Below are 14,763 nucleotides of genomic sequence, written 5' to 3' on the forward strand. Positions count from 1 at the left end.
TAAAATGAAGCTTTATTTAATGTCTGTGTTGTTGAGGTACTACTATTATAGTTCTGGTCTAGTTTCATTGGAAAGGCTTGTAGAGAAATTAGATAATATAGGAAAACAACTGCTTATACATTGTGAAGGGAATCAAAAACCATAACAAGTCTGATGGTATTACCTGACAAATAAATAAATATATTTATTTGTATATTTAAATAAAAATAAAATTAAAACAAACCCTTAAAAGTGTGAAACAGAGGAGTTTCTGAAGGGACCCTGAACTGAATCTAAAAATCCAGAGCTTTGCCTCATGTCAGGACATAATGACAGTTTTAACAAATATATAAAAACCATTAAAAGAAAAACATGAAAGTTACATACCCCATCTTTAAGGGGTTAAAGTGAATTACTGAAACCCTTTTTAATTTACAATGTCCTGCATTTCATATGCAATTTTTTTTTTATCCAGTCAAACCCCATTTTTAAAGAACTATAATGGCGGGCATGTGAGGGTGCATTAGGGTGTGAAGCAAAAATACTGCAGTATATGCTGAGCTCAATCTTTTATGTTAAATGATCATGTGCATAAACAAAGAAATTAACACTGCAGTGCCATTTTCACTGAAATCAAAACAATCATACTCAGGCTTTTATAAAAAATAATTTTATTAAAACAATTTCAGTCAGCACTCTAGAAAAACACAATTAATATGTAAGCTTAACAAAAAAACAACAAAATACTGTAAAATTAATCTACTAAGGTTAATTCGCCTGCAAACAAACCTGTAAAACGAACAACAAAACAGCAAATGTTAGTCATATTTCACTGATTTTTGCATGATTGTGTGCAGATTCTTTGAAACAAGAGTTTAAACCATGTATTTGTTATAAGACACACCATTAAAAACTATTAATCTTTTGTTATTAATTAACTTGACTGGATTGAACTGTCCACATTTCTTTTGTCTGGTTCATGATGCTCTTTCTGATTTGTAAGAGGGGTTTCCCAGTCCACTGACTGATTCCCTCTGTGCTTTCTGACACAGTTTTCTCCTACAGAGGACCACAGCTACTATAATAAGAAGCAGAATTAAGACGATTCCTCCTCCTATGACCCCAGCCAGCAGTTTGAGCTCCAAAGATTCAGGACGTTCGTACCGCTTACAGGAGAAGTCAGAGTAACTGCTGTGTCCTGCTTTGTTTATTGCTTCCACGCAAACCTTTGTCCCCACCTCCAGATATCCCACCATGCCTCGTCGGGCACCATTCCCAAACTCCAAATCGCTGCCACTTCCCTCTACAATCACCTTATAGGAGGAAACATCTGAGTCAGGAGCGCACCACTGCACTTCTACCTTCCCTGCGTTTTCCCCTGTGGTGATTGGCTGCAGTGCTTTGATACGTGGAGCATGAGGAAGCTTGTCCTCACCACTCCTCCCAGGGCAGAGACACCCTTCTCTAGCTTTGATCATTTCACAGGGCTCCTGATTTTCCAGGCAGGAATTGTAGTTACAGGCTGTAGTCCCAGGTTCATTGTGCAAACGGGGATGTTTAACAGAGGGCACCACTTCAGGAATAATACTGTAGTCATCATAATCAGTGCTGGTGTTAACTAAGGGAACGTCTTTCATGATTATGATCTTCTTGCGAGTGGTGGGCGGGGAAGATGTAGAAGCACGAGCGAAGAGGTGGGAGTGCATTAGAGGTGAGAGGAAGAGGAGAAGTACAGCCAGGTTTCCACAAAGTGATCCCATGTCTCTGGAAAAATAAAGCCAAACATAGATCACTCACATTATTGTGACCGGGCCCATAAAGTTATCCATGTTATATCAATGCCAGTTTTAATAGATAATGTAACTACTTTGTAAAAGCAAGGCATAAATAAAAGTAATTTTAATATTGCCAAGTCAATCAAAAGCAAATTCTGGAAATTGTACCACATTAAAAATAAAATCTGTAGAACTATACTTATTTTACATAAATAGCAGAGAAAAAATGTATTAGGGTGAAAACCTAAAATTTTGGAGAGTAAGAACTTAATAAATCCTAATTGACCTTTCAGTTGGTCTTTATAGTAAATAACACATTTTAAAACACACTTTTTTTAAAGGATATTTTTGTGTCTAGTTGCCTAAATTTGACAGCAGATTGATGGGGAAGTGGATAATAAGAGAGGGAGAAGCCATGCAGCAAAGGTCAACAGGGCGGGACTCGAACATGTGACGGCTACATCCAGGACTGAGACCTCGGCATACGGGCCGCACTCTCCACCCCCCACGACCCGAAAACACTTTTTTATATTAATTAAAAAGTATCAATTGAGTTTATACTACAAAACAAGAAGGAGCTACCATTCAGTGGTCGATGATCTGGTCTGCAACAGTACCATATGAAAATCTCTCATTGTTTCTTTTTTTCTCTTAGTGGTACAATAGGCCACTTTAAGGGGAATATGGTGAGCAATTTGTGGCTTTTTGGTGAGACACAAAAAAGACCTGCGGACTATTGAGCACTTTTCCTATGCAGTAAATGTGCTTGAGCTCCATGTAAGTAAAAACAAGTATGAAGGACATATTTCTCTTCCTTCCATTGGAAACACTATTTTGTCCCAGGATTGTGCAGCAGGTGGAACCTTGGGCATAAAGGAAGCAATCTGAAGTTGGGGGGTTTAAGATACACCACAGTTTATGCTCACCAACAGGTGATTGCTTTTAAACATTTATCTTTGCCATTTAAATATTTTAGCTTTTGCATTTGCCCTTCCAAATGCTATAAAAATGGAGCTGGCATTTTAATATTTTGGGTTTCGGCTGCGTCAATTGGTATTGTAAATTTTATTTCCACACATTTAAAACATGAAAATGAATGCGACTATCATGAACCACATTGCTACTTTGAAATAAAAAAGAGTCAAGACTTTAACTTAACATCAATCTTTTTTGTTCTTCCTTGACCACAGTTTGATCCCCAAAATTTTTACAACAACAACAACAACAACAAAAACACTTGTTTTTTAAAGGGGGAGTCTTCAAGACTACTTTCTGCTAAGAGATGCCTTTAAATACACCCAGACATCTGCAATGTTCTGGTCTCCATCCTGTAAACACCGTAAGATAAATAATCTGACTGCTGGAAGCTATTGGGGTGACACAGATCAGCGCTTCCATTTACTCCTGGCAGAAAGCCAGATAAGGTCTGTGGGAGCCCGAAACTTCAAGGGCAAACCAGTAACAGCATTTTATGACTTGGTTAAATCAAAATGAATTTTAGCAGGCATGAAAGTTCTTCATGTGTTCTTTAAAGCAATTGCTAATGGCTGAACCTTCAGAAAAACAAAACAAAACAAAACAAAACATGCAACTGTTTTGCAGCTAGTTAAGAGAAGATATTTAGAATAAAATGAATGAAAAGTTGTGAAAATACTCTACCTTTTGATGCTGCTTAGTTTGTTTTCTTAAAGTTTTCTGTTAGCGCTGCTCTGGCTCTTTCCATGTGCTCACAATGTCTGCAGTTCTCACTGTTTTAAGCTATTTCTCAAACTCCCTCCTCCTCCTCCTCCTCTTCAACACCCCCTCTGTTTCTCCCCTGAGTGGCTGCCTCTCCCTCCCTTCTTTTCATCGTCATACTCTGTTGTTTTTCACAGGGCCTTCTCTTTCTCAAGCAGTCCTCCATCTAGCCATCAGTGTTCCTTTCTTTCTTTCTTTCTTTCTTTGAACTGAGTTTTTTAAGCTGTCTGGAAAGGGGTGTGAGGTGGGGGCCAGTTACCACAAAGATGAGTGTTGTCCTGCATGTTAATTGGCTCGGCAGCAGCGGGAGGCATGCTTGTGCTAGTTGAGAGTGTTTGTTTTATACGGGAGGTGAATATGTCTGCTTTTGATCGCATACTTTAAAGATAAAGTTCCTGCATACCCTGCAGGTGATCTCGTGGAGCAGAGCGGGACATAAGGTCGTTACAGTGTGTGTTTATGAGTGCCTCTGAGAGTGGGGGGTGAGGAATGCGTCCATGTGTGTTTATTATAGGCTCCCTCGTCTCATGCGACCCCATTGTGACAAAGGAATGAAATGATGGAAACCTTCTCTTTTCTAATCCTTTTATGGAGTAAAAATTGCTAAGCTGTTTTTTTTTTTAAATTGTTTGTTCTTCCCAAGTGGCACTATGGTACCAAGAAAAAGAAAAGTACCAGGGAAAAGTATTCCCTTCGGTTTTAGGAGATTTACTCAACCTTTACCAACTTTAGCTGAAAGCACTGAGACATGTCTGGTATGTCTGGAGTTTATAATGGATGGATGAACAGGTTTAGGAGTTTGCTATCTGGAGAACGGTCCCTGAAACCAGTTTATTAATTACTTCACTTGTATATAAAACCTACGCAGAGGCACAGACTGTAGAAAGGTGGCACAGTAAAATTGCAATTTTATCTAAATACACAATCTTAAATTATAATGAACAGTGGGCCAAAGCTAAAAAACCCCAAAAAACTATTTATTTACAGAAATAAAGCTTAGTATTCTCCTATTACAGTGGCTGAGATCACAACAAAATCACTCAATTAACCTGCTTAGCTTAGTGTAGCTTAACTCCGTAAAACTCTATGTATTTTAGTGCCATTATGCAAACTCTATTCAACTTATCCACTTGAAGCCAACAATTTTGAAGTATTATAGACCACATAGTGAAAACAAATTTGCTTACAGTTTTTTCTCCTTCATGATCAAAATGGGAAGGCCTTTTTTGTGCAATAGTTTCAGGCTACTTCTTGTTCTTCTTGTATTTATTAATATGAATGGTAGTTGTAAAACAACAAAAGGAGCATTTCTGACACCTACTGACATGAAGTGTGGACTTGAACATGGTATTAAAAAAAGAAGAAAAAATATAATATATCCTTCAGAACACATTGATATGGCGTCTGAGGCTTACAGTGTTAAAAAGAGAATCAAACAAACTGACTGGCAGCTCTGGTGAGGGTGACCAGTCAGATTCCAAGCCATGTGGCCACGCCCCCTCTGACTTTACCCCACAGTCTGAAAACAATTGTCTAAGATTAATTGGTCTCAAAATTTGACTTAGGAGTAAATGTGTTTGAATGGTTGTTTGTCCGTTGTGTCTTGGTGTTGCACTGCGATGGACTGGTTTCCTGTCCTGGATGTAACCCGGCCCCCTATCCACCGACGGACAGCCACATGCTCCCACTTGACCCTGCAAAGATATACAGATATAGACAGTGGATGGATGGATTGAAATGGACTACAAGAAAGAAGAGATGCTGTATCTTACTGGGACAATCCTGACTAAATAAAGAGTTAATTATTACCAATATTAATATCAAAATGATAGATGGATGTCATCACACAAAGAGGTGCTGAAAACAATTGCATGCCACACTTTTTAGATTTTCATTGGTAAAAACATTTGAAAAGCACGCAGAATTTTCTTTTCCCTTTGCCGTTATGCATTACTGTTAGTTCATCAAAATATCCTGATAAAATACATTTAAGCTTGTGATTGCAAAAGGCACAGCTCTTAAATAAACACAGAACGTATTTATTATTGTGTGTATGCATTCTTATAAACTAATCCAACGGTTTAAATAGAACAAAAGTTTTCAGATTCAAGAAAACTCTTGAATCTGAAAAATTTTACCTATTTTTTACTAGATAAAAAAAAATACTATGCTTTTACTAGGAAGGACCACACACTTGTTTACTGTTAGCCTAGGAGAGTCATGGGTGCCACAATGTTAAGCTCTAAATAAAAGTTCTTTGTAAAACTAAGTTCTGGAAACGAAGCGTAAGGGATTTGGCATCTAGCTGGGATTAGTGCTCAGAAAAGGTGTAGTCAAAAGAGTGAAACCTCAGTAACTGCATGTACTCTTTACTTCTTGTTGTGCAATGCAACACAGAATTACTTTTGATGAAGTTTATTACACTACCTAAGGCTAGATGAAACACACCTGGTTCTCAGTCAATTCATGCTTTGAACATGCAGACCAGATGCATAGAAGATAAGGGGTGAAGCCCAAACTGCTTCAGTTTGAACACAAAATCATAAAATGTGTCATTTAATCAAAATGAATATGAATTTTTAATAATTTTCTATTTAAAGGGATATTTATTTTGCTTGTAAATGCTGTTTTGGAGTTGTTGGGGATCTACTAAAGCAAGAAAATGCTCTCTTTTTATTCTGAAATATCTTAGACACACATGTTAGACCAGTTCTAATGTGTTTGTCATGTTCCGTGTTTTTCTGTGTGTTTATTTCGAGTTTTCTGTGTCTCTGTGCTGTCCTGTTCTCCCCTTGATTATACTCCCAGGTGTTTCTCGTTCCCTAATTACCTCCCGTGTATTTAGTGTCACCCGTGTGTCTGTGTCTTTGTCGGGTCCTTGTCTCATTTGACTGCTAGTCTGTTGTCTGTGTATCCAGTCTGTCGTCTTGTCTGTGTGTGTTACGGTTGCTACCGGCGTCGAGCCCTGGCTTTCCGCTCGGCTGTGCTGCCCGTTGGTTGGACCATGTTGGACTGTGTTGTTTCTGGACATTTATCATTAAAACAACCATCATTCATCTCAGTCTGGGTCTGTTGCCTCTGCCTCATCACCTACACCTGCACTTCATGACAGTGTTAAGATTGCCATTTGTTGAACAAGAAGGCACAAAAGTATGCAAACAAAAAAAAAAAGCCAAACTCATTTACACTGCTTGGCTTGTGTACATAAGCTTTACATAAGCCCATTTACTGGCATCTCCCAAGCAACTTTACTCAAAATGTATTACTTCAGTGATAAGAAACAATACAACATATTTTGGTTTATATTTTCTTGTAAATTACAGAAATTGAAGTAAACACTATATGATAAAACAAGTAGTATTATTGGACTTTAGTATTTGGTATATATTTAGCATTTAGCAATGGCACTAAGTGCTAACAGGTCTTACATTTTACTGCTTCATGTAACAGTAGACACATGAAATCAATCAGTGTTAAATACAAACATTGTGTTCCTCATGGGCTAGTAAAAATTGGTAACATTCTTCATTCAACCCCAAATGTGGTTTGCTTTGTACCAATTAGCATTTGTTAGCATGTTTATGTCTTTAAACACAGAGCTTGCTGACATTAGCATTTGGCAGAGACTTGCCAAAGCATCACTCTGTTTAATCATTCAGTGGTATAACAAACCACAGTGGAAAATTTTGTACTTTTTTCCTGCTCCTCCCATAGTTTTCCCTCATCACCACTGCTTTTTCAGCTTTACTCCATGCTTTAATGTTTTGGCTACATGAGACAATCATCTCTTTCACATCCCCTATGTGTCCCCCTGTTTGTTTTTTTTTACTGTCAGAGACCGATAAGATTCAACTGCTTGCTTGGATCTGGCTCAGGTTGCAGCGATGTATCACAAGAATAAATCACTGCATTCACTGTTAACCGTGACAGCCTCTCTCAGCAGTCATATGACCAAACTCTGTCATATGACCTTTTCTCGTAAGCAAGCTTTATGAAATTCCTTAAACTTTTTTTTTATTCCCATGTGCTTAATTATTTTCTGGACAAACTGGTAACATCTGAAGAAACAGCTAAAATGTTATGAACAAATATTTGACCCTTTTGAGATAAGTCATTTATTAAAGAAAAAAACGCTATCCAAACCGGGTTGCCAGATGACTGACTTTTTCCTCCCAAACAAACACAAAAACCAGCCCAACTCAAAAATCCCAGCCCAAATCTTAACCTCTGTTCAAACTCACCCTAAAATCTTACAGCTATTACACACGACAAAGAATATGTCACTAGCACAGAATTGCACTAAAGCGAACAAAAAATATAGGACACATAGGAAAATGTATTTTGCACAAAAAATATTTTTTTGTGCAAAATATTTTGTGCATATTTTGCACAAAATATGCAATCAGGCAACCAAATAACCTGTCACCATGGCAACAGAAAAAAAAGATGTAAATCTATTGTAAATCTGTCTAGCAACATCAAATAAACACTCTTTGTATCAGTTGAACTCTTAACCCCATTTGTAGTGTTTACAAATGACATTGACCAATGCCATTTCATAGTGAAACTATATTAATTATTGATTATACCACGTTGAACAGATTTTAGACGTTTTAAATAAATGAGTGCAAGGACACGGCACTTGATTGAAATTATACATTTTCTGCCACACAATGACGACTACTTCGGTAGAAGTTTCCTATGAATACTTTCTATGAACCTGCTAAATGTTGTGAGAAGCAACCCAAATTGTATAAACCCACCCAAAGCTGTTTTTTCTTGCTCAACATGTTCAAAAGATGACCAATTAGGTAAAACCATTTCCAAACCACTTTATCCTTTGTAAAAACAAAAAGCCCTTCCTTGATGAATTCAGCTGAGTTCAGTATCACTAGCCACACCCGAACCATATGTTAAGGAAAGAAAAAAGCACCTAAACAGAACCTGTCTGACAACACAAAGTTGGCCAAAAAAACACAAAAAGCAATTTGTGCTGTAATCTAAAGAAACTCATGAAAGATTGAGAAACAAACTCTTTTCAATCTATCAATTCAGATGGGTTGCAATGTGAACTCAGAATAGTAGAAAACTTTCCTACCATTCCTACCAAAATGACTCCAAGAGTGCTTCAACAACTTATCCAAGTGGATCACAAAAGAACCCAGAACAACAGTTAAAGTCCAGTAAGCCTCATTTGGCTCAGCTAAGATCATAATTCATGGAGGTAAAAAAGAGCATCGAGAGTTTCAATGTGAAAATCACTGCTGAGCAAAACAAATGTTTCACATTTGCCCAAAAGTATCTTGACAACCACAAAGACATTAGGAAATATCTGGAAAATTTGTTTTGCATTATTTAGGATATAAAATAAGAATTTCAGTAAGACAACAACAACAAAAGCACTCCCAAACAAACCAGAAATCAAATTTGACCAGGACAGATTGCAAAGTAGAAATTGTGATCATAAATTCTCCTTTCTAAAAGAAAATCTGCAAGAAATTTTCTGTTCTCTTGGGTTATGCAGCAGGGCAACGACCTGAGGTACAGCAGTAAATTCACATCTGAATGGCTCAGAAAACAAACATCAAGGTTTGAAAGGGTCCTAGTCAAAGTTTCCAAAGAAGAGTGGGTCAAAGTTCCTCCACATGGAAGCAAAAGTCTCATGATTTGTAATCACATCCATCCATTTTCTAACACCCTTGTCCCTAGCGCGGTCGGGAGGGTTGCTGGTGCCCATCGCCAGCTAACGTTCCGGGCAAGAGGCGGGGTTCACCTCAGACAGGTCGCCAGTCTGTCGCAGATTTGCAGCCACAAATGACTACAAATCATTTGTAATCTTGTGTCGGTAAACTCAATAGATGACAAACCATCTCTCAAGTTCAAGCACGCAATAACAAATAGAGGGAGAAACATGATAAGAAACATCTTTTGAGAAACAGTATGAGTATGGGATACAGTTCCTCGTATCCCAGACAACTATTACAGTGTCATATTCGGTAAGTAAAGTTGCTGTGTAACACTCATACTCATTCCAGGATGAATTACCCAACTTGTCTTTGAGGGGAAACCAAGCAGAACTCAATATGCAGACACATACCTGCTTGCAGATTTCACCTGTGATAGACCTCAGTGTTTTGCCTTTTTTATGACTTCACAAAACAAGGCATAAACTGTTAAACTGCATGGTTTTCTGTTGCCATGGGTATGCCAGTGTGTTAAAAATTTCCAAGATGGTACCAAAGACTGATTAAAGGAAGTAATGCACTGAGTCATAGCATTTAAGATAATGACCTGCCTTCCAATGCAAATTCCTCCACCCCACAACAACAAGTTGGAGCAAGACGTTAGACATGTATTAGGAGAACTTAAATGTATCACTGGCAGCACTTAAACATAACATAATCTACTTTATTTTGTAAAATCTGTACTGGAAACTCCTATTTCTTTGCAAGCCAAGAACCATATAAGGCAGCAATTCCTCTAAGCAGATTATTTCTAATAATTGTATCACATGGTTTTGTTTTTTCATTCAGTCAGTGACTCAAGCCGCAGCTGACTCGATGAAATTCAGAAATGTGTGGGCCTCGTTCCCCCACCTACCCACACACCTCTCTGAGGATTTCAACTATTTCGTTTTGAACAGGAAGCGCTACTCCCCGTCACCTTTGACCTCTCGCCACTTCATTCAAAAGGAATCCTGAGGTAGACACTGAGAACATGAGTGCACAGCTAATCTTAACCCGATGGAGCCACAGTGGCCCACACTGTCTACTCAGTCCTCAGGAGAATAATAGGAAACACATGTTTGATGATGGAGCAGCTCGTATAGTAAAGCGGGCTCATGTTACGTGTTATGCCGCACTTCCTTAAAATCAGTTTGACAGAAAGTATATTCTTCACTTAATATTTTTAGCGTTCTTTTCTCTCAATTATAAAGGCTACTTCAGTTTTAATACATTTTATTGCTTTCTTTGTATCACAGGCAGCCTTTAAGGACAAGGAGGAAGATTTCTGTGGTATCACTTTCAGTCACAACAGCATATAAGTAGCTCCCTCTAATCTGTTGCTGAAGCCAAACTGTAGGTGAAATGTGGACAATATGAGATTTGATTATTAGTTGAAGTCCAGTCTTAAGCAAATGCATATTTGAAAAGTGGAGGGAAAGTGGTACATTGTTATAAAAATGTTTTTCCAATAAAAAACAGGAAAATGTATTGTGCATCTGAAGGCACTGCAGCTCTGGAAAGAGAATCTGATGACAAATTTTAACAGCCACAAGTTTAGACTTCATGGAAGAGCGACAAGAAGAAAGACATTGTCAAAAGTCAGACTTGAGTCCTGATTAGCTTTTTTTTTTGGCTCAAATCATATATGGGACACAGCAAAACCCCAATTCTTGAACAAACTTCCAGAAAACTGCAACACAGCTGAAACACTGAGTTCCTTTTAATCTAGACTTAAAACCCACCTGTTTACAGTTGCTTTTGAACCATAATAAATGAAACATTGACCAATATTTTGATGTGTAGCGATGGCACTGGACCAAATGTAATGTTTATTGGTTTACTGTGTGATGTATTTTATGACTTTGTATTTTTATGTTTTTTTTATATAAAGCACTTTGAACTGCATTGTTGCTGAAATGTGCTACACAAATAAACTTGATTGACTAATATTAAATAAGATGTTCTGAAAAACAGTGACCAACACCCTGAACAACCCAGCACAACTTCGAAACATGGTGGTGGATGTGTCATGCTGAGGTGTACTTTTATTCAAAAATATCAGAATAACTGGTATTTGAGTTTATGGGAAGTTGAATGAAGCTAGACACAGGGCAGTACTGGAAGAAACCCAAATAATTTTACAATGGGGAGGAAGTTAAGTCCAGCAGGACAAAGACTCTAAATATTCTGGCAGAGCTACAATGGGATTGTTTAGACCAAAGGATATTAATGTGTGAATAGCCCAATAAAAGTCCAGACCCACATCCAGCTGGGAATAAATGGCAAGATTGATATTCACAGATCTCTCTTTGATCTGACTTAGTTTGAGCTACTTGGTTTGAAGAACAGACAAAATGTCACTTTCTACATCCGCAAAACTTGTACAACATACCCAAAAAGACCTGAAACTGTAACAGTGGTTCTTATAATCAACTCTGACCTAAAAGTGATAAAAGTTGACTGCGTTCCCATGTTTTAGCTTTGTAATCTTAGACATTTTACACATGGATTTAGCGCCCCGTAGTGGTAGATGCTTGCTATTGTAATTATGTCTTAGTTGCCATTTGAGGTTCCTTTAGTTCAATAAGTGAAGAAAACATATGGGCATGCCATTGAGTATAACTTTACTTAATCACAAAGGTTCAACTCAATATTTAAATAACCAGAAAGTACTTTTACCAGGCTGTGGCTGCTTGTGTAATTACATATCCATTGAGTATGCTGTAACTCACATTTCCCCTATTATATTTTTAAGTGTTGTGACTTCAAAGAAAAACAAAATGAAACAAAACAAAACAAAGGTCAAACTGTGATTGAGACACTTTCCTCTGGGTGGGAAGCTTTTTGCCAAAATAGAGTAGAGTGCAAGTAAAACGGGTTCAAGCAATAAAATTGTTAGTGTGTTAGAAATGGTGCACAGATCCAACGGAGTGCCCTTAGGAAACAATTTTGGCCATCTGGCCATTTTGGTCAGATGGCCTTTATCACCATCAACATAAAGGCCAGATTAATTTGGGGTGTTTAATTATTTTTACTTTTTATTTATTTATTTCATTGTGGATGGTGATAATATATGGAATCTACAACTTCAATAATAAACTGTTTTAATTTATTGTATATATACTGCAGTCATAATAAAAACTAATTGTATTTGCAAATTGTTGAAAATTTAAAGCTTTCTGTAGGCTCTCATACTTTCAAGCCACATTTAAGGCATGTTTAGGATAGTTTTTCCTGTTTCTAGCGTTCAGCTGCTGAGCTGCGATGAAGATGAAAAATTCAAAGACAGTCCTCCTCCTCCTTATTATTCCATCCGCTTTGTCAGTCACACTAAAACAGACCCATATCATCATGCTACCACCACCATGCTTGGATGTTGGGACGTGGTTCTTAGGCGTAATCTCTGACCACAAAACTTTTCTCCAGCTGCCATTTGGCGTATTCATTTGGGTAGCTAGTTTCAGTTCTGTTTGGACATGTCAACGTTGGCGCTTCTTTCTCTTTTGGCTCCCTCACGGTTTGTGACGACGTAAAACTGGCAAGATTGTAGATAGAGATATTTAAGTTTCTGCAAATTCTGGTTTACAATGTGAAATTGAGTTTAGTTTTTTTTTTTTTTACTTATTAACCAGTTTCCTTTAACTTGAAGGTAAAAGTTTGGATAAGACAGTTGAAATATCGACACAGTAAAGTTTCCCAACAAGACAATAAACCTAAGCAAATAAAAACTGGCTTTGAAAGGCAAACAGTCATGAATGGCCCTCCCAAAGCAGTTACCTTTACCGTCAAGGAGATTTGTGGTGTAAGCTTAAATGGTAGGTCCAAACTGCCACAACTAGATTGTTTCCAGCAGCAGATAATAGCAGCAAAATAAAGTTTTTTTCCAAATGCTTTGGATCCATTTAAAACAAGATGTCAAGATGACTTACAGAGTAAACAGTAAACAGTAAACCAGTCCTAGCAGTCAGTTTTCACATCTGCACACCCTTTTTGTCAAGATGATCAAATTAAAAATGCTTGAATAAAGGTTTCTGTTGCTCAAGGGGAGTTTTAGTGGTTTGCAGATTCAATGCCTGGATTGTGCAGCTGTGTTGAGTTATGAGAAAGCAGACCTTCTACGTTACTAATCATTTAAAAGGAGAGTTCTCTGCTTTTATTTCCACTGGTAATTTAACTGATTATGATAGAGAGAGGGCTGTTTTTGGTGCTTACTGAATTGAAATTCCTGCTTATGTGTGAAATTTGCTCAATTAATCTCTGTCTGCACACTCTCTTCTCCGAATCCTTTAGTCATATGGATGGTTTAGGAGAGACAATGCTGCTTTTGTTTGAAAGCATTGGCCTAAATAGTGAAAGCACATTTCTATCAATGCTTTATTTCTAAATTAGTGAAACAATTTGTTTCACTAATTTAGTGAAAGTGCAGAAAGTATTCAAAAGAAACATCATCTCTATCAGTTGTGTTATTTTTTTAACCTGCATTATGGGATGTCAGCTCCTACGCTGCGCCATGTGCAACCCCAGCTGAGAGAGTGACATGTGACAGTTTTCAACAAACACTTTGAAGGATCCCAGTTTGATTCCAGTCTGCCCCAGTGCTTTTCAAAAAGCACTTCCATGTGTCTTTAATTGTTGCCAAATTTTCCTAAAATCCATGTAGACTTCTCATGTATTGATCAAACACTCTGCTGCAGCTGAACAGAATAGAGGTAAAAATAATATAAATGAAAAGGTTATTAAAAACACTGAAATACCAAGGAAAAACAACAAGAAAAATAATAAAAATGTTGATACTTAAAACCACTTAGTTGTCTTAGAGACAAAATCCTGTTCAGGGCAGAGTTCATTTTATCTACTTAAACAGTTCATTTCTTACAACTAAATAAAAACAGAAAAAGTAAAACTGATGTATATCGGTGTAAATCTATGTCTTAAATATGTTTGACTGATTTTGCGTTTATAATTTAATACCCCCGGAAAATGCCTTTTACTTTGCATCATAACTGATTTTCTTGGGGAAATCATACGAAACATAAAGTTATAGAGGTGCACCTTATTAAATTAGAATCCCATTGAAAAGTGCTACTTTCCTAAATATTAAATTAGAAAAGTGAAACTATTTCATATATTCATTATAAATATGGATATAAACCAGGGGTTTTCAAAGTATGGGGATTTAACTCTCCTGTGGAGAGGCAAAGTTCTGCAGGGGGCGAGGGAGGAAAGGGAACATGAGGGGAAGAAACATAAATACAGTAACTGCAGATATTTAGTCAACTTTACCAAGACTTTGCCAAAGATGAAATGGTTAAATTTGTAGAATGAAAAGCTAGGTTGAGTAGGAGACTAAGGAAGGATGGAAGTATGACCATAATTTTGTCCGTTTGTTTCTGAAGGGGGAGCTAGCTTTCCCACACTTTGAAAACCCTTGATTTCCTCTAAAGAGGGACCTATTATTCAAAATTCATCCAAAAGCCTATACAGTTGTTTTCTGGAAAAAAAAAGTTCATCTATTTTGGTGTCTGGAAAATGAGCCTTTTCAAAAA

The 14,763-nt window shown here is 37.3% G+C and overlaps 1 protein-coding gene across 1 annotated transcript; it reads right to left on the reverse strand.

The window, feature by feature from the left end:
- Window positions 1-638: 638 nt before the first annotated feature.
- LOC102222962 (leucine-rich repeat neuronal protein 4-like) lies at window positions 639-3,560 on the reverse strand. Its single transcript, XM_005806789.3, has 2 exons — window positions 3,414-3,560; window positions 639-1,743 (listed from the first exon to the last, which is right to left on the reverse strand). Exon 2 carries the CDS (start codon window positions 1,737-1,739, stop codon window positions 957-959), a length of 783 nt encoding a protein of 260 aa, XP_005806846.1. The 5' UTR covers window positions 1,740-1,743; window positions 3,414-3,560; the 3' UTR covers window positions 639-956.
- Between the last annotated feature and the right edge of the window lie 11,203 nt (window positions 3,561-14,763).

Source organism: Xiphophorus maculatus, chromosome 23, assembly GCF_002775205.1.
Source record: "Xiphophorus maculatus strain JP 163 A chromosome 23, X_maculatus-5.0-male, whole genome shotgun sequence".
Classification (NCBI taxonomy): Eukaryota; Metazoa; Chordata; class Actinopteri; order Cyprinodontiformes; family Poeciliidae; genus Xiphophorus; species Xiphophorus maculatus.

What these genes read in the sequence shown, in the direction of transcription:
- LOC102222962 (XM_005806789.3), bottom strand. Translation starts at nt 1,739, where the DNA reads ATGGGATCACTTTGTGGAAACCTGGCTGTACTTCTCCTCTTCCTCTCA.